General features: G+C 37.4%; 1 protein-coding gene across 2 annotated transcripts in view; it reads right to left on the bottom strand.

Moving 5' to 3' along the window:
* Positions 1-26,146, bottom strand: part of Gabra2 (gamma-aminobutyric acid type A receptor subunit alpha2) — a 143,607-nt gene that overhangs the window by 4,375 nt on the left and 113,086 nt on the right. Inside the window, exons 8-9 of one of the 2 annotated variants that reach the window (XM_038336487.1) lie at positions 8,408-8,610; positions 2,430-2,613 (exon numbers count right to left, since the gene is read on the bottom strand). In XM_038336487.1, coding sequence (XP_038192415.1) covers positions 2,430-2,613; positions 8,408-8,610 — 387 coding nt within the window. Of the gene's footprint in view, positions 1-2,429; positions 2,614-8,403; positions 8,611-26,146 lie in introns of both variants that reach the window. The other variant, XM_038336496.1, reaches the window with a different exon arrangement.

The following is a 26,146-nucleotide window of genomic DNA, read 5'->3' as shown; positions in this document are numbered from 1 at the left end:
AGGAACTATGGGGGCATGTCTAGTGGAAATTGGAGGGAGATATGGAATGGATATGATCAAATGCATGTTTACTGTGTGACTTTCTCAAAGAATTAATAAAAAATACTGTAAAACTATTTTGGAAGTACTATGAATATATAATGTATATATTATATTTGCCATTCTTTTGTTCATGGTTTTTAAGAAATAAATTTTTTTAGCTATATTATCAAACAACATTCACACATAAATCATTACCAGAAGCTTGTACCTCATTTGGTGCAATATTGACTGCTGTTAACAAGGTCATTATAAGGAGATATTTGAATATTATTCAGGCTGAGAGTTAAGACAGATCCCAGTGGCATATTTCAGAAGACACTGATCTCTCTCAACTGTGCTTACTTTAGTATTTAATTTTGGCTTATACCTACACACTTGAAGAGAAATTATAAAATAAAACGTATTGTGATAACTGTACTATACAGAATTCATTTTCGGGAAGACATTCTGTTATATTTCTATATTGTTTTGATTCTTTAGAAAACTAGAGAAGTTCTCCTTCTTCCTACTACTTAACTCCTTATACTCTAACTTAATATGTTCTTTTTTCAATATCCACACACTGAGTAAGTCATTCTCTGTCACTTGGAGAAATACAGCAGAAAACAGAATGATACAAATCTAGGCTAGATGTCAGAAGCTAATTTTTTTTTAAAAAATGTAATATTAAAATTAAGAATGTATTCAACTAGAAAAAGCATTGTGTAAATAAAGGCAAGAAACCGTGTTAAATTTTACAAATTTTAGGAAATTGCTAGGACCTATACATAGAGGACCAATAAAAATAAATCATCTCTACCAATCTCAACCACCCTACTTCACTTCCTTTTTGTTTGGGGGGTAATTAAGCCAGCTCAGCTTAAAGTCTCCACTTGCTGACCAATGCACCCACCTCTGCACATTCCTTAGCCTGTGAATGGGGCCACAGTTCAGCCAGGATCTCATAATTAAACTGTCTTGATCCTCAAGTCAGATAACTGGAATTCGCACCATATTAGTAATGACAAAGCTTTGTGTCATCCTCGGTGAGGCATCACTTGTAACTGCTTGTCTACAGCTGCATTTCCAAGTCTTCCCATAGCATTATGACATGAGTTTCTAAAGTAACAAATACATGTTTTTACCCTTTTTAAAAAAATTTAATTATAAGCAAACTGAAAGCACAAAATGTCTTGCAGAGATTCTAGCATAATTGTTGGCCTAAAGCAGACTCAGAAATGGTAGGGTTCTACTAAAAAATGTTAGGTAAAAAAATTTTAAATGCAAGCTAAGGGAATCTAATATATAGGACATAATAAATGTGTTGATAGATAGGAATAAAATCAGCAGCATATTGACAATTCTACTACATTCTTATCTCAAAGCACACAGTTTCACTATGTGGAGGTGTGGAAAGCTGGGCACAGAACAAGTAACCTTGAATCATATGTGGTGCTGGGCAAGATGTGTTTGCATTGTATACAAATAACAATGGATCAGGGTGGGATTTGTGATCAATCAACAAATGGTACATTTTTATAAAACTCTTGGTAAAAGAATTAACTATCACACAGTCATACAGTATGTTGGCAGCTCCGTTGTCAGGGAAGTAAAATAAAACTAAAGAGAAATATAGCAAATCTCATCACTGTGAGAGATGGACAGACACTTTCCTTTGTACCTGTTGTTGGCTTGCTCCTTCCTCAATGGTTGGTCACACACACACATGTGCATATAGGCAGTGCTAATTAGATGCAAGGGGTTGTTAATAACAAAATTTTAAAAAAAGAGAAAATAAATCTAGGAAAAAAGACAGGTAGGGACACTTAGGGGAGGTGGAGGACCGATCAATGGATAAGATCAGTTTACATGCATGGAGCTTTCAAATAATAAAAATATTATTAAAATTGAGGAGTCAAAATTATTTCTATAAGATTCAAAATGGTTTGTGTTTAATATATTATTGGGGATGGTTGATACATATTTAAAATGTCCAATTTAGAGGAATCTTTATTGCTGAATACAAAAGTCTTTACATAATTGTTTTTCGCAGTTGGAATCCTTTACATGATAGAGAAAGGACATGCTAGCAAATTCAACAAATTATGTAGCTAAAATATGGGTACCAATCAGAAGACACGTCCTATGAATGAAAATAATGGTCATGTGGATATTGGTCCTTAGCGTAAGCATATAAAAACTCCTATCAAGTAGTCAATATAAAAGGCCATGGAGGAAAAACCTAGATTTCCAAAGGCAAATGTATGCTCTTTCTGGCATGCCATGTTGTCATCTTACAGTTTTTTATGGTCACTAGAAAGTCCAGTACTTGTAGAATGGTAACATGTCCCCTTGCCAGATAATACTACCATTAGCGGACTAACCATCCTGACAGAGGAAAATTATACTTACAGAAGAGTGGGTGAAGGTTAAACAGTACATCCGCTTCTCTAAGTACTCTAAAGGCTTTGCTTGTCTTAAACTGGGCCATGAGAAAGCTAGAAACTTGGACCATATTAGTTTAGCTCCTTGAAGAATTGCCTTCACTGAGTTGTGTGTTAATGTAATGACTTCAGATTTTTTTGAAGGGGACTACAAGAGACATTAATATGAAATTCATTACAGCATTTATTGTGAAAAATTGGACATCATTTGATATAGCACCCAGCTCACCTTAATATAACAGTGATTCTAATACAGGAAAAAATTCTCTTCTTTATGAAAATTATATTTCCTCTTTTTTGATTAAAAGCATAATTCCCCAAACATCTCTACAAATTTACTGAGTAAAATCCTTAGAATGTGAAATATGATTATTACAACTGTGAACCATCAGTGATCCAGCTAATAGAGGATCCTTGAACCTAATATTCTTCGCTTCTTATGTCCTACTTTTACTTTATATTTTTAATATAGTTATAATTTGATTACATAGATCTTTAATAAATTACCTAAAATTATTTTGGAATAAGAAAATGTCAAAAATGCAAAGAAGGGGCTGGAGATGACTCAGCGATTAAGAGCACTGGCAACTCTTTCAGAAAATATGGGTTCGATTCCCAGCACCCATGTTGCAGCTCACAACCATCTGTAATTCCAGTTCTGTGAGATCTGATGCCCTATTCTGGCCTCCATGGGCACCAGGCAGTGCTGGCACACAAACATACATGTAGACAAAACACCCATACACAAAATAAGATACAAATTTAAATTTATAAGTGAAAATAAATGATTAAGTACACTTTAAAATATGGTGTTATCTACAAATTAATAGAGTGAATCACAGGACAATGGACCATTCCATAATTTTGTATACTACATTGTTATATCTGTACTTTATGTGATTTATTATCTTGTGTGTTCTATGCTTTTATTGTCCAATGTGAGCTTACTGTCTCAGATTTATAAGTGAAAATGTCAGGGAATTGAATTAAAGCCAACAATGCTTAAAAAGAGAGCTAAGGTGAGGTATATGCTTGACAGCATGCTAGGTGACACAAGATACAATAACTAATAAGACAAAACTTAATTCTCTCAAGTTTTCTAATCTAATGATAAAAAGAAATTAGTGCCTCATGCTCTGGAAAAACAGAGGGGTTCAATTTATTTATGTAAGTTTGCAAAATTTGAGGTTAAGTCAAGGAAGGAAAGAGGATATTACATCAAGAAGATCCAGCATGTTAGATAGTATAGACATGAAGGTACATGAGATTTGGGGGGAAATGATTGTCACTGGTAATAGGATAGGTTGGAATATGAGCACTAAGCCTGGATAGCTTGTATTTAAGATTCAACATTTGTGAAATGTGTGTTCTTAGCCAAGTAATTTTACTAAAATAATTTGCAGCCTTAAACCATAAACATTTACAAGCTTGTAAGAATAAATGCATAATACTCCTAGAAAATTCTGTCATTCATCATATAAGTAAACCCACAAGGAAACCACATATTTGTACCATATTAACCTTGAATTACTATCCTAGGTAATTCATTATAGAGCTGAAAATGTTAAATGATGTGTATTATGTTTTAGATAACTTTAAGATAACAATGTACATTAAAGATAAAACTTTATTAAAGGTTAATAGTGATATACATCATGAAGTTTGTAGAAAGGATAATGAGCATGAATTAATGCAGGTACTAAAAAAGTCTCGTTTGTTGTAATGTGAAATTTGCCATACCCCTGACTGGGGTATCAATTCCTAATAAGTACCTAGACATAAACATAGAAAAGATGACATTTCTTGTTTATGTTTGTTTTTTGTTTTTTGTTTAATTTTTTGTTTTTGTTTTGTTTTGTTTGCTTGGCTGTTCTTTGCTTTGCTTTGCTTTTTCCCCCTGTGGTGTGTGGGCAGGGGTAGAGGCTGCCAATATCCATGCTTATTAATGATTACATTATTGCCTTGTCATAATAATTTTATAGGCATCAGTGTTACACACTAACACTAGGCTTTCCAGTACTCAAGAACACCTAAGTGAATCTGAGTTGAAGCTACTTAGGCCATTTAATTGTTAAGAATACTTAACTAAGATACTTTCCCACAGAGCACAGAGAGTTCACCAGACACATACCAGAAGTATCTATCTACTCTGTCCCAACTTTCTAAGTTTTTGACTTTTTAAGAGAATTTCAGCTCACTAATTTTTATTGATTTGTGTGTTAGTGTTTGTCCTGCCTGTGTGCAGATATACTAACTATACTTCCAGTGTCATAGGAGGCCACAAGAGGATGTCAGATCCCCTGTGACTACAAGTACTGATTATTGTCAGCCAACCTGTGGGTGCTGGGAATCCACATCTCTGGAAGAGCAGTCAATGTTCTTAACTGCTGAGCCCTCTCTCCAGTCCTAGTGCTTGACATTTTATCACAAATTTTGTAAATGACTGGAAAAATTTATGCATAGGCAGTTCTCAAAGGTTGAAATGCTAGTCAAGGGGAAACAACTAGGCAATAAGATGCGTGTGTGTGAGTGATTCACACACACACACACATATGGTGATATGTGAATATGATGGGCACATATATGTTATGGACATATATATATATATATACATATATATATGCTGGGAGATGAAAGATGCAATTTATAATACAGATGAGATGTTAAACTGTAAACGAGAGTATTGGTTATAGATTTCTGAATTGGTAATACTTCAATAATTCATCCCATATTTACAGAATATGTACAATATGTAAGATACTAGGCATCTGACTAGAGGTAAATGACTTATTAAAATAGCTATCCAGCATTATGATGATTAGGGACTTAAAGTCCGAATATTCAATCACAAAACCTGATAAAGTTTTCCCAAAAAAATCAAGAAAGCATATATACTTAAACTTTCCATGGGAACCAAAAATGTTCGAAAGTACTCAGAAATAACATCAAAAACTGAAATTTACATCAATAATAAGCAAGGATTATATGATTATGACAGCAATTGGACTAATAATGTGTTTAGTATAGAGTTACCAATACAACCTTGAATTTGAGAACCACATTGTAAACAATAAGACACACAAAAAAGCATCAAAGAAGGCTGACTTGGCTTTCTCTGGGGAACATGAGCATTCAAGAGAAGCTCAATGTATTAACTGTGGCAAAGGACTTCACAGTGTGGAATAAATTGTGGCAGCTGCCAGGGTGTGAGCAAAGGATGCTGACATTACTGAAGCGTTTCTTAATGAAAAGAGAAAATGTTACCAAGTTGGACCCAAGATAGTAACCTCAGCATAGAAGCAGAAGGCTCAGTGATGATCCCAAGGGGCGGTGGAAAAACTCACATGCTATTAGAGTAGGGAGAGCCAATTATGGGACAGTGAAGGAAAGAGTTCCAGGGTACAGAGGACTAAGAGCTAACGGAAAAGAAAGTGACAGGGGAGAACTCATTTCATAGAGCCTGCGTGGTGAATGGACAGTTGACTCTGGGGAGAGGGGTGGACAGAGTGATGATGTGGGGGGGGGGTACCCATTTGCTTTTATGGCAAGTTAACAAAACCTCCTCACAGGAAAATAGGAGCGAGGCAGTAAAATGGCAAAAGGTCTTTTTTAAGTACTTGGGGGGCTCTATAAACAGACACTTGTGTGTCCTTTTAGAATATGACTCTTTGATCCAGAGTTTGTATGGAATTTATACACCTTTACAATGAGATTTTCTTCACTCATGTCCCAGCTGAGGCTAACATGGCATAAAGGTCCATCAGCTTCCTAGGACTCAAAAGAAGCTGAAGCATAAATGTATGGCTTTTTAAATGTTTTTTTAAAGAAGTCTTAAATATCATTTGTTCACAATATTTTATGTAAAATCTAGATTCTAGGCAGATAAAATATAAGCACATATTTTTTTGTTTTACAACACACAGAATGGATATATATCTCTAAGTATTTTTTTTTATGTGTCAAGTGAATTCTCTGCTTTTGATAAAACAATGAATGGGATCCAGATGTTCCTTATATTGACTGACAATATGACTATACTTACTTATATTTATACATGACCAAAGCAAAGGACAACTTGTAGACAACTGACTGTAAAAGAACAAAAATTCCGTGTACCAAGAAAACTGCTAGCCGGGCGGTGGTGGCGCACGCCTTTAATCCCAGCACTCGGGAGGCAGAGGCAGGCGGATCTCTGAGTTCGAGGCCAGCCTGGTCTACAAGAGCTAGTTCCAGGACAGGCTCTAGAAACTACAGGGAAACCCTGTCTCAAAAAACCAAAAAAAAAAAAACAAAGAAAACTGCTATTTTCCACCTAAAATTTGGGCAGCTAGTCACGTCATCTCTTGGCACTTGGTTTTCTTTCCATTCTAGATACCTACTTATTTTCAAAGTAACTTAAGGGACTATAGCTCCGCTTTCATTTTAATAATATAGCTGAATAGAGCACAGATTGTGGAAGCATCCATCATAAAGTTTGTAACACCTTTCAGGTAATATCAATAGGTTCTCTTATTGGTGTATTACCATATTTATAATAAAAATCACTCAACAACAACTTTGAAAGAGCCTATGGTCACCATCCTACTTCAGCATCTATGGAGAAAGTGTATGTATAACCAATATAGTTAAAGGGAAATAATCACATAGATAAAATGAAAAGCAATTCACTGTATGAGAAATAAAAACAACACAAATCAACAATAAAATGTAATGGAAATGCTAGAATCAACCAGAAGTTAAGCATAGAAAATTGATTAAGTCCTTTTCAGTATATCATCACTACTTCTGCTGGTGCACAAATACAACTTACAAATAAACTAGCGACTATAATTAGAATTTCTATAGATTATTAACGAGAACAAAGAACAAGTGTAAAACCTGTAACATTCAAAATTTGTTTCAATAAACTATTACATGTTATATAAATTAAATATGCAAATATGTATATATATTCAAATAACTAAACCAATAATCTAATAACAACAAAGGTTCTCAAATTTTATTAAAAAAATCATATAATCTAGTGTTCAAAGAAACTGTCCAAATAGAAGTATCTACCACTAATAAAAATATTAATAGCACATTAGAATACATACAAAGTCTTAGCCTAAAGCAGAAACCAACTTAGGCAATTAGAAAGGAAATCACTGATACATCTGTATACAAATATCCCATTAAGCCTCAGTATTTGAAACATGAAAATTTATGTATCGATAACCTTAAAAGTTAACTTAAAAGTGTACATAATTAGATCCCATGAGAAATTTGACAATGCTGGGGTATTTCTGTATTTACGTATTTACTACATTTGATGTGATAAAAATAAAATGCTACCTTCACATTTACAAAGTGGTGATCAAAGCATGAATGCATAAAGCATTGACCCATTGTCAGAACCAAATTCTCCAATAGGCGAAAGCAGTGCTACTTTTCCTTTCCACGTTCTATCCTAATGCATTGTGGTGGATAAAGGCATGAACTTTATGAACAGACAGACCTGGGTTCCAGTACACTGACTGGTCAGTTGTACGAGCTGGAGCGAATACACAGCTATACATAGCTTGAAATATTTCACTATGAAAGATTAGAATTAAAAAGAACCCTTACTAAGTGCAGAGAGAGACAGACACACACACACACACACACACACACACAGAGAGAGAGAGAGAGAGAGAGAGAGAGAGAGAGAGAGAGACAGACAGAGAGAGAGAGAGAGAGAGAGACAGACAGACAGAGAGAGAGAGAGAGAGAGAGAGAGAGAACGGGTGAACGTGCAACAACTCCACAGACACTGAGGAGTGCCTTGAAGAAGTGTCACTACAAGCACCCATAAAGGATTTCAAAGAAGAAGAAACTTTTGAAAACTAATACTGAGTTTCTTAATATCAAATTTTAAAAAGAATTCTGCGACAAACATGAAAGGGATGCAAGCAGGCACTTACCTTGTCATTTACTACACTCTTCCCATCCCAAGCCCATCCTCTTTTGGTGAAGTAATTAACAGTTGCAAATTCAATTAGGGCAGAAAACACAAAAGCATAACAAACAGCAATAAACCAGTCCATGGCAGTAGCATAAGCCACTTTGGGGAGAGAATTTCGAGCACTGATGCTCAGTGTTGTCATTGTTAGAACAGTTGTCACTCCTGTAAAAGAAGACAGGAACCAGAGGCACAATCAGTGGTGAGAAGAGAACGTATCCCTAAGTTATTCTTTTCTTTCCCTGGGAGCAATTTTCATTGTTGTTTGTATCCACTACAAAGTGCTAGAGAACAGTGCGATATGGCTGTATTTAACATGATAGCATGAGAATACTTCTGGAAGTAGAGACACCAAACAGATCCTTCAGTTTTCACTTTCTTCTATACTGATTTCATTTTCTCTCAGTACAGTTGATATTTAAAAACAATACCGAAGGTAGCGTGGCACTGTGAATTACAGCAAAGCACAGGCACTTTAGAGAGACCTGTTACTCATCAGCATTGACTTAAAAACTCATCGACAGTGCCACATGATGATATTGATTTGTATTATTTAGATGAATCATGCAAAAGCACTTGAACAAAGCTGTACACTAATTACAGAGGGATTATGAACGACAAGTGGTTAACATTTTTTTTCAATGTAAGTAAGTATTGCTGTGCATGCATGGAATTATCTCTGGTTTGGGAGAGGTATGAGCTCTTTTGTAACATCTCTTCAATTTTTTTCAGAAATAAAACAAACTGCTAAGGGCATACCTTGTAAAATATAAATCTCCATTTGAAAAGAACCACAAATCCCTATTCCAAGATGAAGAAATTCACAAAATTGATTGCTGTAGAAAAAGGGAAAATGATTCTTCTCCGGGGAAAATCTGAGAGCCAACCCAAAGGAAATGGTCAGTTCTAATCACATACACATATAAACAGCACTAAATGGACTCAATAAGCTCTTGTTCTTAGTTGTCTGTCTGTCTTTCTATGTATGTAATAATGTTTAAATAAGAATCCATAAATTTCAGAGCAAGTGGGGGACACAGGAGGATTTTAAATGGTAAAAAAGGAAAGATAAATGATGTAAATACAATATCCATAAGTGAGATGTTTTAAACTTTTAAATGAATGGATACTTCATACATTTTGGCTCCCCCCCCCACCAAAAATAAATAATTTCTTTCTGCTATAGCTTTTCACAGAGGGCAAAAAACTCACATTTATGAGAAAAAAAAAGGTGGTGTCAGGCAAGAAGTTGCAGCACCAGCAATCAATAGACTACAATCAAATTAAGGTCTATCAAAAGCTAAATTGCAAACGGGAATACACAAAAGAAAAAGAAAACAAATGGCTTGAGGATGTTGTTAAGGGACACTGAGGTCACACAGTTTGGGTGAGGCCATCATTCTGATTAACAGCACCAAAAAGGGAAGTAAGAAGCTATGCTAGATGGGTTTATATCAATTTGATACGAGCTAAAGTCATTTGAAAGAAGGACTGTAGCTCTGTAGTAGAGTTTGAAGTCAGGGATTATGATGCCTCCAGAAGTTCCTTTATAGCACAGGATTGTTTTGGCTATCCTGGGTTTTCCGCTTTTCCATATAAAGTTGAGTATCGTTCTTTCGAGGTCTGTGAAGAATTTTGCTGGGACTTTGATGGGCATTGCTTTGAATCTGTAGATTGCTTTTGGTAAGATTGTCATTTTTTCTATGTTAATTCTGCCTACCCAAGAGCATGGGAGATCTTTTCACTTTTTGGTGCCTTCTTCAATTTCTTTCTTCAAAGATTTAAAGTTCTTGTCATAGAAGTCTTGCACTTGTTTGGTTGGAGTTACTCCAAGATATTTTATGCTATTTGTGGCTTTATGAAGGGTGTTATTTCTCTAATTTCTTTCCCAGCCCTTTTATCATCTGTGTACAGGAGAACTTTCTAGATGAATATCACTAACCAAAATTAAATCAAAACCAGATAAGCAAATTAAACAGAACTATAACAGCTGAAGAAATAAAAACAGTTATCAAAAGTCTCCACCTCCCCCCAAAAAAGCCCAGAAACAGATGGTTTCAGCTCAGAATTCTACAAGATTTTCAAAGGAGAACTAATACCAATACTCCTCAAATTGTTCCACACAATAAAAACAGAAGAAACATTTCCAGCAACACCTCTTTTAGATCTGAGACATTTCTCTTTTTGTTGTTATTAGTCTACCTAAAACTTAATGAATTTTGTATCTTTTTAAAAACAGCTGATTTTTTATACTTTTCAATATTTTTAGCTTTATACCCTCTAGTGTTTCATTCACAAAATATATTAAGGTAATGCATATTAAGGTAACGTGAGATTCTAATTGAGGTCACCAACAAGGAAAAAGAGAGTGAGAAAGCAAAGGGAGAAAGTAAGAGAAGGAGGAGGGAAGAGAGGGAGAACAAGAACCAGGCAGGGAGAGAGCAGAAGGGAGAGAGAGAATGTTCAAGGCTTGTCCTTGAATAGCCCTGGGATTCTAGCTCACTATCGATTGTTTTCAGGAAGCACTCCTAACCATTCTGATGTCATCAGCTATTAGGCTCTCATTAGAAGCTAAGCAAATCGATCCACCTCTTCTTAGACATTCAGGCTGAAAAAAAATGAATGTTAGAGTTTATGGACATCTATATTGTTAGAAGAAACGGAGAAAAGATTGCACTTTTAAGCATTGCATTTTGAACTATTTTCTTAGTGGTTTTCTTGGGCACTAAAGTTCATAATAATATAATCTAGATGATGCTAACTTATTATTAACTGTATACACAGTTTACCTTACTATGTCATCACAAATTTTATCATTATACCTTTATACTTGTTTCATATGGATATTTGATTCTCACACTTTGTATTTAACTTCAAAATCTGAGTAAAAGAAGATGCCAAAGAAGAAATACATTTAAACTATCTGCTACATTTGCTCATAGAATAATCTTGACTATTGATCCTTATTTCTTCTGTGGATTTGTGCTATGATCCAGCATCTTTTCATTCATGTTGATGATACTTTTTTTCAAATTCTGCTAATGACAATATTTACTCTGCTTTTGTCTATCTGACATTACGTGGATGCTGAAAATAAAATCTGGCCATATTGATTTCCATAATTTTATTTTTTAATTAACTCTGATAAGAATATTTGATCTTTGCTTAGCTTTCTAAATTTAGTTTGGATTGGTTAAAATTGAAGGGTGACAGTTTTTCAACACACTGAATACGAGATGCCAGTGTCTTCCAATCCCAGATATACACAATTGTGAAATAATAACTATATTGGGTGCTTCTTTCATGTGAAACATCAGTTTTGCCTCTTTTTGTTTTTAATGTATTGTCTTGATATCATGTGTGCATTTGTATTCTCATCTTAGTTTGAGACCACTGAAGTCTGTTCGTTAGCTTGGTAAACATCTATATTATGAATGCACAAAGTCTTCCTTAAATGCCTAAAAAAAGAAACAATCTAATCCTTCCCAGATAGCCCTATGTAGAGTTTACTACACATGAACACTCTTGTCAACATTCAAAGAGGAACTTGTGGATCTATGCTGGCATACATTGTCTAGCTTGTGTGAACTCTTAAGACCAAGCAGAAGTGAGACCATAGAGTTTTCCTTAGGTCTCTCCTAAGCACACATATAACCCTGGCCTCATATGCCCTTAATAGACTCCAAGAAATATATCAATGTTTTTTACAATTACTATATACAACTCATTCTCTAGCTTTCCCTCATAACCTTTCTTGTTACTTTATAGTTTGCTCCATATATTTTTGTTGTTGCCTGCAGTGTACATGAGGACTGTGTGTTGGTTTCCTGGAAGCCCTGACCTGAATTATAACACAAAAACTATATTAATTACAACACTGTTTGGCCAATGGATTAGGTGTATTCCTAGCTAGCTCTTTCATCTTAAATGAACCCATTCCTCTTAATCTATACATCAACTCAAGGCTGTGACCTACTGGTAAGTTTCCAGAGTCTTTCTCCTTTGGCAGCTACATAGCGTCTCTGACTCTGCCTTCTCTCTCTCTCTCTCTCTCTCTCTCTCTCTCTCTCTCTCTCTCTCTCTCTCTCTCTCTCTCTCTGGATTTTCTGCCTGGCTTTACTCTGCTAAGCCATTGCCCAGATCACCTTTATTCAGTAACCAATAAAAGCGATGCATATACAGAAGGACTTTCCATATCACTTAAGGAAGTTTAAACCCTAAAGTCTCTGCCTTAAAGGATTTCGGAGGACATTTCCACACACCAGATTCTACCTTTGACATCAGCAAGGCTTGAAGTTAGAAAAACAAATACATACCTTTCGAGGAGCCCTACATGGACTCATTTTAAAGTCTATACAATGCTTACTCATTTTTGTATGTAAATAGGTGTGTGTGTTTGTGTGTATGTATGAGTTATATGAATGTGTTTACTACATGTGCAAGTACCTTTGTCTGCACTGTGAAAGATATATTAGGTGTCTTCTTCCTCTACCTATGCCCACCCTACTTTTTTCGAGACTAGATGTTGCAGTGAATCTGAGCCACAATTACTCAGAAAGCTGCCTAGCCAGTGAACTATTCTAAGTTGTTCTTTCTCTACCTCTAAGTCCTGGGCTTTCAGACACACTGGTTTTACATGGGGATCTGAACTCAGCTATCTCACTGCAGGATCTGATTCACATAGTTTGCCCTCTATCCCACCGTTATCTTTGAAGGATCTGTTTTTCTTTCTCTAGTTTCAGGAAGGCAGGATATTATCTTTATGGTGTACATCTTTCTGGGATGTGAACAATGAGACTACACACTATATCATACCACTTTAAAGCTTATTATTCTCAGCAAGATTCAACTATTTCTTCCTTATATAAGTATACCCTTCATTCTTACAAGTAGGAATATCTAAAGTTATCCAAAAGTTAATTTTCATGAATTTAGATAGTTTTTTAAATGTTTTTATAAAAAAGTTATAATTGCAGAACTGCATTCCATTGTTTGCAGATGCCACCTCTCCCAACATTTTCAGTGGTATTACCCTGTGACTCTGCAATTCTATGTCTAGAAAAAACAAAGCCACACACGTGGGTCACTGGTTAACAGGGAAATAGTACCTTAGATGGCCACACATGCAGACTTTCTAACTTGAACCAACTATTTGTCACTAACATGACTCTGATTAAGTTATGTAAAAAATTTTAATTCTTCTTCTCAGGTAGAAAACAAATATGATTTGTATTTATTTTGCTATAACACTGTGAAGGTTAAGTACGTATTTAGCACAAAGTCTAGTTCACTGCATGTAAATGTTATCTTTAATTCTTCTTATTCCTCATAACATAATAATAGTCTCAGAAATCTGTGCTACTAATATGACAGAGGATATGAACTAAATAGTTAAGGAAGACAATCTTGTAAACACTTCTCTGAAAGAAAAGACTTACAAATTGACATTTAATTGTCAGAAACATTGAAAAATTATTAACTACTCACAGTATGAACAATAATACAATAAGAAAATATAGCTATAAAATGATTCTAATTATGTCCATGAGATATTTTTGTTAAGAAAATGTTGCTAATTAAATGTAATGAAAGCATATTTAGCTGTGTTTGTATGCTGACACAGATATGTCTCAATTAACTCAGTAAAATAAATCAGATAGGACACTATAACAATTTTTTAGAGAAGAATGCAATATCCCTATTGAAAGTAGAAATGCACCTGATATTTTTATACTGTGCTACTTTCTTCATTATTACATGTATTAATTTTTTTAATCTTTATTAGTTAAAAATAAATGGATCTCATCATTTTATAATAAAATATAAGCTGGGGGTTGTTAATTTGAATTTTCAAGTATTTTCTCTAACTTCTTTAATTTTATTTTATTCTTTTATTAGAAATTTTCCAAGTCCTTTCATCTATATCGTCTTATGTCCTCCCCTTCACTCCATCTTAAATGGATGCTGCCTTTGATTATTATTCTCTTTTCTCTCTCTCTCTTTCTCTCTCTCTCTCTCTCTCTCTCTCACACACACACACACACACACACACACACACACACACACAAGCTTCTGGATCTAGTAGTGTAGGCAAGAGATTGACTCTAGAGGGGTTTCCAGGTGTCCAAAGAGATGTTCCCCATCTTGCTCCTTGAGCAGCTGAGGAGAGGGGGCCTGAACTGGCCCTTTACTATAGCCACACTGATGATTATCTTTAATATCACCATAGAAGCTTCATCTGACGTTGGATGGAGATAGAGACAGAGACCCACATTGGAGCACTGGACTGAGCTTCCAAGGTCCAAATGAGGAGCAGAAGAAGGGAGAACATGAGCAAGGAAGTCAGGACCACGAGGGGTGTGTCCATTCACCGAGACAATGGGACTGACCTAGTCCAACTGGACTGGAACTGTTGGAGCATGTGATCAAACGGGACTCTCTGAACGTGGCTGACAAGGAGGGCTGACTGAGAAGCCAAGGACAATGGCGCTGGGTTTTGATTCTACTGTATGTACTGGCTTTGTGGGAACCTAGTCTGTTTGGATCCTCACCTTCCTAGACCTGGATGGAGCGGGGAGGAACTTGGACTTCCCACAGGGCAGGGAACCCTGACTGCTCCTTGGACTGGAGACAAAGGGGGGAGTGGGGAGAGGAAGGGAAATGGGAGGAGGGGAGGAGGGAAAGGGAAATGGGAGGAGGTGAAAATTTTTAAAATTATATAATCTAATAAAAAAAAGAAAATTAAGCATGGAAAGCTTCTGGCAATTTTATTAACAATGTATAACACAATAATTGTACTTTTGTGGGTGTGGATGAAGCAAAGTATTGCTCTATAGCCCAGGCTTGGTTGGAATTCATTGTGCAACTAAGACTGGACTTGGATATCAGTCCACTCTTACCTGCATCTTGCTGACTATTGGGTTACAGGCATGAACTATCATGTACAGCTATTAATTGTACTTTTAGTTGCTTGAGAGGTAACAATATATTATTATGTTTTATATTTCTTCAGTATCATTGAACAATGGCTTGCCTAATCTCTTATTCAAGTTGGAAGATCAAGCTTTTGGAAATATGAGGTTTTCAAAACTGAGAATAAAAATAAGACCTTAAGCTGGAAGGGAGAAGAGGCCGGCACACTCAGGGAAGTAGTGGATACATATGATCAAATACATACAGTAGGTAAAACACTCAAACACATAAAAATAAATTAATTCATGAATAATTAAAATGAATAAATAAGATGGAGAAAATAAAATACAAATCTCTGAAAGCACAGATCCTGAGAGAATAACACTTTTTATCTGTGGTAACTGCTAAAGAAAGAAATTTATTAATTTTTATAATTTTTGTGGTAAATCTACTTTACATTTTGTTTGTTCCCTTTGGGATTTTTTGCTTAGAATAAGTGAATTAATTTCAAAATGGTCATTTGATAGCATCTTTCATCTTAAAAAGTCATTAAGTATGACTTCTTACAATTAATTAATGTGTTAATATTCACTGACATAAACAAAGTACTAACTGCAAAAATCAGTTAGGCAAAAAGAGGTTCAGGAAGAGGGCTTGATAGGGAAATAGGGCACAGGTGATATGAAGTGAAAAATAGGAAAAACTGGAGGAGAGTAGAGAAGGAAGTCAAAACATAAGAGGAAGGTGGAATAATAATTCTACAGAAGTTAGAAAAGTCTCAAGAAATAATATTTTATATTTATCTAAAATATGTATATCTTATGTGTATACATATACAGACATGTTCATATATGTATTTTGCATACATATGTTATATTTGTGTATGTATACATACATACATTTATATATGTATATGTATATATACACACATACACACACATATGCATGTGGCTGCCAATGCTTCACAGAAAAGCCTTAGATTAACAAAACTCCTACTACCAAGCATTAGACATCTTCTTCCAAATTGGAGGACAGAGTAGTCTAATTAATTCACAAGGCACTACAGCTGCTTCCTTGGGTTGCCTGTCATAGTTGGAAGGTAAGCCTCTATAGTGGAAGATAACATATACTTCTGAAGCCATATACCATAAATACCATAGCACTCTGAAGATTTGACCAAATCTGATCTGAGAGCCTCCTTCCTGCAGTTTAGCTTCCACAATACCAGAATAGCCGGGCGGTGGTGGCGCACGCCTTTAATCCCAGCACTCAGGAGGCAGAGGCAGGCGGATCTCTGAGTTCGAGACCAGCCTGGTCTACAAGAGCTAGATCCAGGACAGGCTCTCGAAACTACAGGGAAACCCTGTCTCGAAAAACCAAAAAAAAAAAAAAAAAAAAAAAAAAATACCAGAATGTGAGCTGTCAGGGAGGAAAGCCATCCGTTATCTTATCCTGCTAAGACAACAAGGAAGTGCAACCATGACCAGCATGGTAAGCTATCATTAAGGGTGCAACAGTGGCAATCACATCTTTATGGTAACAGACTGGTATCATTCACAAGGAAAGGCCTACTCAACACGAAGAATGGCACGACTATTCCTAGAAGCTTAACCAACTACCAGGAGACAGGATAGTAATGGGTTTCAGAGGAGAATATTCTACCCCTGCTTTACTAGACTAGTACAATTCATAACTGAAATCTAGGACGTCTTCTTATACCCATATTTAAGAATATCTTTCATCCCACAAAAAAGAAGTTTCTCTTGGTAACCAATAGAGACTATTTACAGAAAACTACAGCAGGTCATACCGCAGAGATCAATTAATCAAGGGAAGCCCAGGCTTAGTGGATACATCTGCCAGAGAACTCCCACCTAATGCTTAGGTAATATCATGAAGGACAAGACAGGAAGAGGTTATAGCCAGAGAAACGGAAACTCTGGAGTGAGAATGCTTCCTCCTAGAAAAGACAAGAAAGCTGTACCTATAACGCCTCAACGGTACAGCCACCTAAACAAGACCTAGGCAATGACCATGACCTTGTTTTGACCTTATAAGGTGGAAGAACTATAGATAACTAAAGAAGGCTGAGAAAGGGAAAATTGGGCCTCACAAGGATGAGCCCTTGTTGGTTATCTAGTGAAGAATGGCTAACCCTGAAACCATATACACAAAAGTCACACCATACGAGGATATCAAATTGTGGGTGAGTTGAGGATGTGTCTGGGTGGCTTGGAGGAAGGGAATTTTGAGGGGTTGGACAGAGAGGGAAGCAAGGGAAAAATTGATGTAATTTTATTTCCATTTATTTTTGTAAAGTATCTTTCAAGTTCAAATGATCAGGGATCATAAGCTCGGCTTTATTTCCAAGCTTGTACTTACAGCTTAAAACTGGTGTCAGATCCTTTCACTGAACTGAATACACACTGACAGCAGATTCAATGTGAGCCTTGTGTGCAGCCATTAGCTTTTTACCATATTCAAATCTTTCCCCTGTGCACCTATTTGCTTTCAAAAGGGTTTTGATTTTGACAGTGACGGTGCTAACTTCATCTGCCAAGAGCCTTTTTGCTGCCCTCCCCCCATCTCTCCCTTTTCTCCTTTCATTAGAATGATAAGATTTTCAGATGCCAGCTTTTCTGACTAACGGTTTCGGCCCAGATGGCTCTCATGACAACATCAACAGAAAGAGCTGAACGTTAAGAAGTGATGCACTTATCTGAGAAGCTCACACAGTTTGCAGTGTCTTCCAACACTGGCATCTTGCTAGCTCATCATGCGCGGTGTAAATGCCTGCTCCCAAACAGTGCTTCAGTGTTCCTCCTTCTCTCCTTGCTGTGACCTGTGCAGTGCACATCGTCTCGAGAACTACGCATTTCTCAGCAAGACATAAAGACAAGCACCCTAAAGTGATTCATAATTGAAAGTTCAGGCACGTGTGTGAAATGTGTGGGCAAAGCTGATGACCAAGATCACATCTAACCCCTATTTCTTGCATATCCTGGTTTCAATTTATATAACAGTGTTAACAGGAACAAAAACTTGCTATCTTTAATTGGTATTTCACTCCTGGCATTTGTGCAAATGGTCTCTAAGCAAGGCAACCCTAAGTATGAGGATGAATATTTGTTGGATGAAGAAGATCGAATCAGAGAGAATGTTTTCAACACAACACAGGGACACGTTACCACTGCCAGATGTCTGATTTGCAACCTGTAACTTTTGGGAATTTTCTTCACTGCTTCTTCTTTTGTTTTAATCTTTTCTCTCTTTTACAGTAAGAATTTAAAATTGTGCTTCCGGATGCTGTTACTATTGAGACCCAGTGAACAGAGCGTGAAGCTGGCCCTTCTGTTTTCAAAAGATACACAGTGCTTGTGAAGAAAATATAACAGACTATAAGTTAATTCAAGAAATTAAAAAATTTAACGTAAAATGACCCCTACGAGATTGTCTGTGTGTATGTGGGGGTAGAGGAGAAACAAAAAGAGAGAAATGGAGACAGAATGTCTGAGACAGAGAGGAAAAAGGAGAAGAAATAAGTAGAAAGTGAGACAGGGTGGGAGGAGAGAAAGGAGGTTTAGTGTGTGTAGTAGTAGCTAAGAAAAAGAAACCTCAGTAATCAGAAGTAAATAGTAGAAATGTAATACTGTTTGATACCACCTGCTGGTTACAGCTAGAAATGGCAGAAACAAAAGTCTGATTTTAAAAAATGTTTCTGTCTTTTTTCATCACATTGAACAAAACAATAATCAACTCATTCTCAAACATAATAATGTTTACAATACATTATTACCACATTGAGAAAGGTTACAGTTTCGACTTACAACTCCTCTACACCTGTTCAATAAAACTTTCAGGCTTCTGTATGTTAGGTATAATTTAGACATATATCAATGTTGTAAAACCAAGTTATTTCATATTCTCATAATTCAAACTTTCTGAGAACGTGGAAACATTGTGATCTAGAAGGTGCTATTTACAGCTTGTGCACCCACACAGTTGCAAGGATAACAAGTTACTCTTCTGGTTAATATAAGCAGTTCACAGATTTATTATATCCAAAGCTTATTTCCAGACTCAATCATTTTGCTTATTAAAGGTCTCTTTTCAGTGAAAGTGTCCACAATCTAAATGACACCAATTTCAGATGTTAGAGTCAAGTGCAGAAGCATAAATATTTTGTCAGTTTGGGTAAATGTACGTTATTACTTGAACTGCACTCTTTCCTCTGGCACACATACCAGCTTTTGTATTCTGATAACTCATGTTCCTTCATGCAATGAATTACTATTTTATAATAACTGAAGTCTACTTCTATAGGCACATGTGAGCACACTAACAAAGAGCAAAATTCTCCTTGCAATAAACAGTATGCTTAGGTCAGGGTTTAGAGCCCTTAAACTCTTTGTCCTTGAGATTATTTTGACCTATCCTGTACATCTTTCTGTTGTCTCCTCTCCTGCTCAGTTTGCCTACTCATTTCCATAAGCCTATACCCTAGTCAACTGCATAAATTATAGTCTTTCTGTTTTCTCTCCAAAATGCAAAAAGAGATCTAGGGGAATGTAAAAGCTTGTTACACAGTTATTGAATAAATAAATATTTATTTAAACTACTTCACTAGTTATCTATAAAGAAAAAATCACATATTAATTAGTCAATATCAAAAAAATCCATCTCTTCTTTCATGAAGAAATCCCCACTTTCTTGAAGTGCAGAAAAGTCAGATGGGTTCTCCCAGAAACATTAAAAAGTAAGAAAAAATATTCCCTACACCACAATAGAACAAACTGCTTGTTAAACAATAATAAAGCAGTCTGTGTAGACCAGCAAAGCTACTGTAAAGAAATGTGTGGTAGGTAGTAAAATGGTATTTAAAAGGTCAAATAGACTTTGTTAACTTCCCACTCTCTGGAAAATGGATGGGGAGTGGAGTGGACAGAAGGTGAGGAGAGTAGGAGAAGGGGAAGGAGAGGAAACTGGGATTGATATGCAAAATAAAATGACTGTTTTAAATAAATGAATAGATAGACAGACAGACAGACAGACAGACAGACAGACAGATAGATAGATGATAGATGATAGAGATAGATAGATGATAGATAGATAGATAGATAGATGATAGATAGACAGACAGACAGATAGATGATAGATAGATAGATAGATAGATAGATAGATAGATAGATAGATAGATAGATAGATAGATGATAGATAGATAAATAGATAGATGATAGATAAATAGATGATAGATAGATAGATTGCTATTTAAATGATTACTCCAAAATACAGTTGGTACCATAAAATATGAATGTTAATATATATGTGCAATCATAAAAAATCAACTAGATGAGTAGATAACATGTGCAAGAGTCAAGAACACAGAAACTAGGCATTCAGGAGGAATGGAAGGGAGGATTCAAGGAAGAAATGAAAAAGTGTGGATTTCAAGCCATGACATAACATCAAAGTCCAATTTCAAGATCGCTTTAGATACTGTCTCCATAACCATGTTGATGATTTTGGCTTTTGTTTACATTGTCCTTTATCAATGCTCCCCACCAAGAAATTATGAATACCCTTTGCTTACTGTATTTTGAATATATAGATAGATATTTCTCTTAGTATGTAGTCTTGGCTAGTCCAGAACTTTTTTACAGACCAAGATGGATCAAATTTGCTATGAATTGGCCTTATGTTCTTTATAAATTTGCACTCACTGTTGCTATCAGATCTTTCTAAGTTGGCTTCTGTAATGTGGTCTGTAATATTCCTAAGTTCTTTGTTGGGGCAGCTGGCCCAATCCCTGCGTTCAGGGGCGTGGCTGCTCCAGCGGGGTAGCCATGCCCCTTAAATAGGATTGGGGAGCCGGAAGGCGCCCCGTTCGTTTGCCCCGCGGTCACTCCGCTGGACCCTTGGTTCTGTAAGTTCCCTTATCTCCCTTTGTATTAAACTTGAATAATTATAAAAGGACTATTTTTGGTTATTTCCAATCTTCGCCGCATCATCTGGCGCTCCAACGTGGTGCTAAATCCACTTAAAAACCTCGTGGGTCAAACCGCGACTCGCTTTGGCCCCGCGGCCCGGCCGGAGCCCGCGCTCCCCCCTCCCTCCCAGACGAAACCGCGCCTGAAACCAGGCCTGCTGCCCGGGAGCTGTTTGCCCGGTCTCACGGGCTGCTCCGCGCGCTGCGGGCGGGTGGATCCGGCTCAACTTTAATTAAGCTGATTGAGCCGGAGAACGCATTTTTTTTAATTATTATTATTCCCACGCCTCCATTCGGAGCAACGCAGTATCCTTTACTGTGCCGGGCCGGCTGCTTTGCTCGGTCCAGAAGCTGTTTGCCCGTCCTCACTGGTCGCTCCGCTCCGCGCAGCGGGGACCAGAATCCGCAGCTCCCTCCTGCGCTTACCGTGCGTCCCAGTAGCCAGGTACAGACACCCGCCATTGAAAGCCGTCCGCGGGCGCCCGCTTTTTTTTTTTCCGCCCCCTCGGCTTCCCTCGGCTCTGCGCCCCGCGCCGCGCGCCGCTCTCGCGCCCCGCTGCACTCCCCCTCCCCACACCTCAGGGCCAAGTCGCCCGCCAAATCGTTTGTGAAGTTCTTGCAGGGAACCGAAGCCCCGCCCCGCCACTTCGCCGCTGCTTCCACAGCTACGGTGCTCTGCGCGGAACGCCATCTTTGGTTTCCTACACACGTGAAACTCGGGGCCCTACGCCATCTAGTGGCAGACAACGGTAATTACAGGTAATTTTTCATTTGATTAAAAATCAACCGTTCGGATTGACAATGTCCGACAATATCACTATTAACGGATTCTATAACTTGTTCAACTACACGATGACTGAATTTTTGAGCGATACAGATGTGGTTTCCCTTGGCTGGATATTTACAGGGTTTGGTATCTTCTTTATTTTTGTTTGTTTCATTACAACGTGGTTGGGAAATAAAAAGGAGATAGAGTCCTTACAGGCAGGAGCTAAAAAACTAAACAAGGACATAAATGGTTTGGAAAACACTAATAAACAGCTTGAAAAGATGGTTGCAGCTCTCGAGGAAAGGGATAAGAGACTTTCCTCTGAGATGGCTTTGTTACTTGAGAAATTTGGAACTTTCGAGGAGAAGTTTGAATTTCATGAGGAAAGGAATAACAGATCTCTCTCGGAGATGACTTTATCGCTTGAGAGAAAAATGCAAGGTATGGAGTCAGGAACAACGGATCTGAATCATAAGTTACAATCTCTGTCGGTAGGAACTGAAACATTATCTGAGGAGATTCGAACCGTTAAATGTATTAACAAGACTTTATCAAAGAGCTATGAAAGATTGCTGGACAGAATTTCAATACAAGATGGCACCATTCATGCCATGAAAATTCTGTCCAAGGATGAGACGTTATCGGTATTGGACAAACTTCATACCCTTGAATCCTCTATGAAAGCCTTGGAACATAATACTGGGCAAGAGATTGAGGCATTGCAGAAGGCAATGGTAAATAGATTTGAAAAGATCGAGGAACTTATGGACTCTCATGAACAGGAGCGAATAGTACAAAAGAAAGTCCCAACCCCATCGAATAGAACTCTCCGGGATAGCTTCAATAGAACTCTACCTATTTTCCCAGTAATAACTACAGAAAAGGTGACTGGTTCTAAAAACCCTAAGATCACCAAGGAATATACATGGGAACCTATCCGTATGAATGATCTGAAAGAAATTAAACAAGCTGTTATGAATTTTGGGATGCATAGCTCCTTTGTTAAGGAGATGCTAAAGTCTTGGTCCCTTACAATTAACCCAACCCCTAGGGACTGGTTGGACCTAGTCTCAGCTGTGTTAGAGAACGGTCATCAGTTGAGCTGGAAGTGCATGTTTAGACAAGAGGCCAGGCTTTTAGAACAGCAGGAAAGATCAAAGGGAGTTGACATCACCCTAGATCAAATTATGGGTGAAGGACTTTATTCTGATCCTCTAGAACAAGCTAATTATGATGAACACACTCTATCCATATGTACTACCGCAGCCTTGAAGGCTTGGGACAGGGTTCAAGACCCAAGACAGAGAACGGAATCATATATCAGAGTTAAACAAGATCCGAGAGAACCATTTGTGGACTTTTTACATAGACTAACTAAAGCTGTACACATAGGGATATCTGACCCAGAGGCAAGGCAGGTAATAATTGAGTCCTTGGCTTATGAGAATGCCAATGTAGAGTGCAAAAGGGTATTGACGCCCCTAAAGATCAGATCAGCACCCCTGGAGGAATGGGTCTTACATACAATGAATATTGAATCGAATGAGCTTCACGCCCATCACGCCCATCACGCCCATCATGCCGATAAGTGGGTAGAAGATGCCATTGCCAACGGTACAAGAAGATATCAGAATACCAAATGTTTTAATTGTGGCAGAATAGGACATATGAAACGGAATTGCAGACAAAGGACTTACAGAAATAATAATAATAATAATGCCTTTGCCAGGAATAACAGGAATAGAAGGCCTCAGCCTTCAGGGTTATGTAGGAGATGTGGGAAAGGCAGACATTGGGACAGCGAATGCAAATCATCAAGAGATAGGCAAGGAAATCCGTTGCAGGCGGGAAACGCCATGGGGGGCCTCTCGCAGGCCCCCATGGCGAATGTGGTCCAGTCATTTCCCGTTACAACGGAGAACATGCCTTGTCAGGACAATTAGAAATCCCCATGTCTGCTGTTGGAAGCGAAAATAGCCCAAGAGATGAATTACGTGTATTTTGGCAAACTTCTATAAGTGATCAAAGACCAAAGTTAAGAGTGTGTGTAAATGGCATTTTCATTACTGGCCTGCTGGACACAGGAGCGGATGTTAGTATCATTACTCCAGAATCTTGGCATCCGTATTGGCCACTACAGGATGTAAATGTTCGACTTTTGGGAATTGGGACCCTATCTCGAGTAAGGCAAAGCACTAGATGGGTCGAATGCATCGGTCCTGAGGGACAGATAGGAAAATTAAGGCCATATGTAGCTAATATTGCAGTAAATTTATGGGGTCGTGACCTATTGCAGCAATGGAATACTCAAATTAACATTCCTGCTGCCTCTAGAGCATATATTTCTGAGGAAAACATCAAAAGGTATTACAGATGGCGAAAACCAGCCATTCAGGCTGTACAAGAACACAAACCAATGGATGCCCCTCCAGAACCACCAACGGCCCTACCTCTAAAATGGTTGACTGAGAAACCGATATGGACAAAACAATGGCCTTTATCTGAGGAAAAGTTGCAAGCTTTAGAACAGCTAGTACAAGAGCAATTGGATGCTCGACATATAGAAGAATCTACCAGCCCTTGGAATTCTCCTGTATTTGTGGTTAAGAAAAAATCTGGTAAATGGAGAATGGTGACGGATCTCAGAGCTATAAACAGGATTATTCAACCTATGGGCTCTCTGCAATCTGGACTTCCTTTGCCTTCTCTATTACCAAAAGGATGGCCTCTCATAGTTATTGATTTGAAGGACTGTTTCTTCACAATACCTTTACAAGAAAAGGATAGAGAAAAGTTTGCCTTCACTGTACCTACTTATAATAACTCTCAACCTACCAAGAGATACCAGTGGACCGTCCTCCCACAGGGCATGTTGAACTCTCCTACCCTGTGCCAATACTTTGTGAATCAACCATTACAAATAATACGCAAGATGTTTCCCAAATCCGTTGTTTATCATTATGTCGACGACATATTATTGTCTGACTCAGACATGGATACCTTAGAGAAACTGTTTGAAGTGGTAAAAACAGTTCTACCTAAATGGGGATTACAGATTGCTCCCGAGAAAATTCAGAGAGGAGATTCTGTTGATTATCTAGGTTATAGAATAGGTTTGCAAAAAATTAAGACACAAAAGGCACAAATTAGGAGAGATCAGCTGCATACTCTTAATGACTTTCAAAGGTTGTTGGGAGACATTTCCAGCCTTCGACCGGCTGTTGGGATAACACCTGATATGATAGTTCACTTAAACAAAACCTTAGATGGAGAAAGAGACCTAAACAGTCCCAGAGAATTAACAGCTGAAGCAGAAAAAGAACTGACAATGATTGAAGAAAGATTGCAAGAAGCACATGTGGATAGGGTGAATCCAGAACTCAGTAGTATTCTCGTTATATTGCCTTCAAAAATTTCTCCTACAGGAATTCTAATGCAAAGAGATGATATTATTTTAGAGTGGCTCTTTCTACCTCATAAGCCAAGTAAGAAATTAAAAACCTATGTGGAAAAGGTTTCTGAACTAATCATAAAAGGTAAATTGAGACTTCGCCAACTAGCAGGCATAGACCCAGCAGAAATCATAGTGCCTTTCACCGCTGATGAGATACGAAAATTGTGGGAAGATAATGAACCATGGCAAAGAGCTTGTGCTAATTTTTTAGGAGAAATTAATAACAACTATCCAAAAAGCAAAAGGCTTAACTTTATAAAGAGAACTTCTTGGATTCTTCCTCGAATTGTCCGTGATGCTCCGATAACTGGAGCCCGCACGTTTTATACTGATGCTAATAAATCAGGGAAGGCAGGCTACAAATCAGAAGACTTGAGTAAGGTGGAACAAAGTCCTTATGATTCTGTCCAAAAGGCAGAGTTATTTGCCATTCTTATGGTGCTAAGGGATTTTAAGGAACCTCTTAACATTGTTACTGACTCACAATATGCAGAAAGAGTTATTTTACATATTGAAACTGCCGAATTCATACCTGATGATACTGAGCTAACCTCATTGTTTATCCAGGTACAAGAAATGA

Source organism: Arvicola amphibius, chromosome 1 (assembly GCF_903992535.2).
Source record: "Arvicola amphibius chromosome 1, mArvAmp1.2, whole genome shotgun sequence".
NCBI classification, from domain to species: Eukaryota; Metazoa; Chordata; class Mammalia; order Rodentia; family Cricetidae; genus Arvicola; species Arvicola amphibius.
The sequence above is the reverse complement of the archived record's forward strand: the minus strand, read 5'-3'. Positions and strand labels throughout refer to the sequence as shown.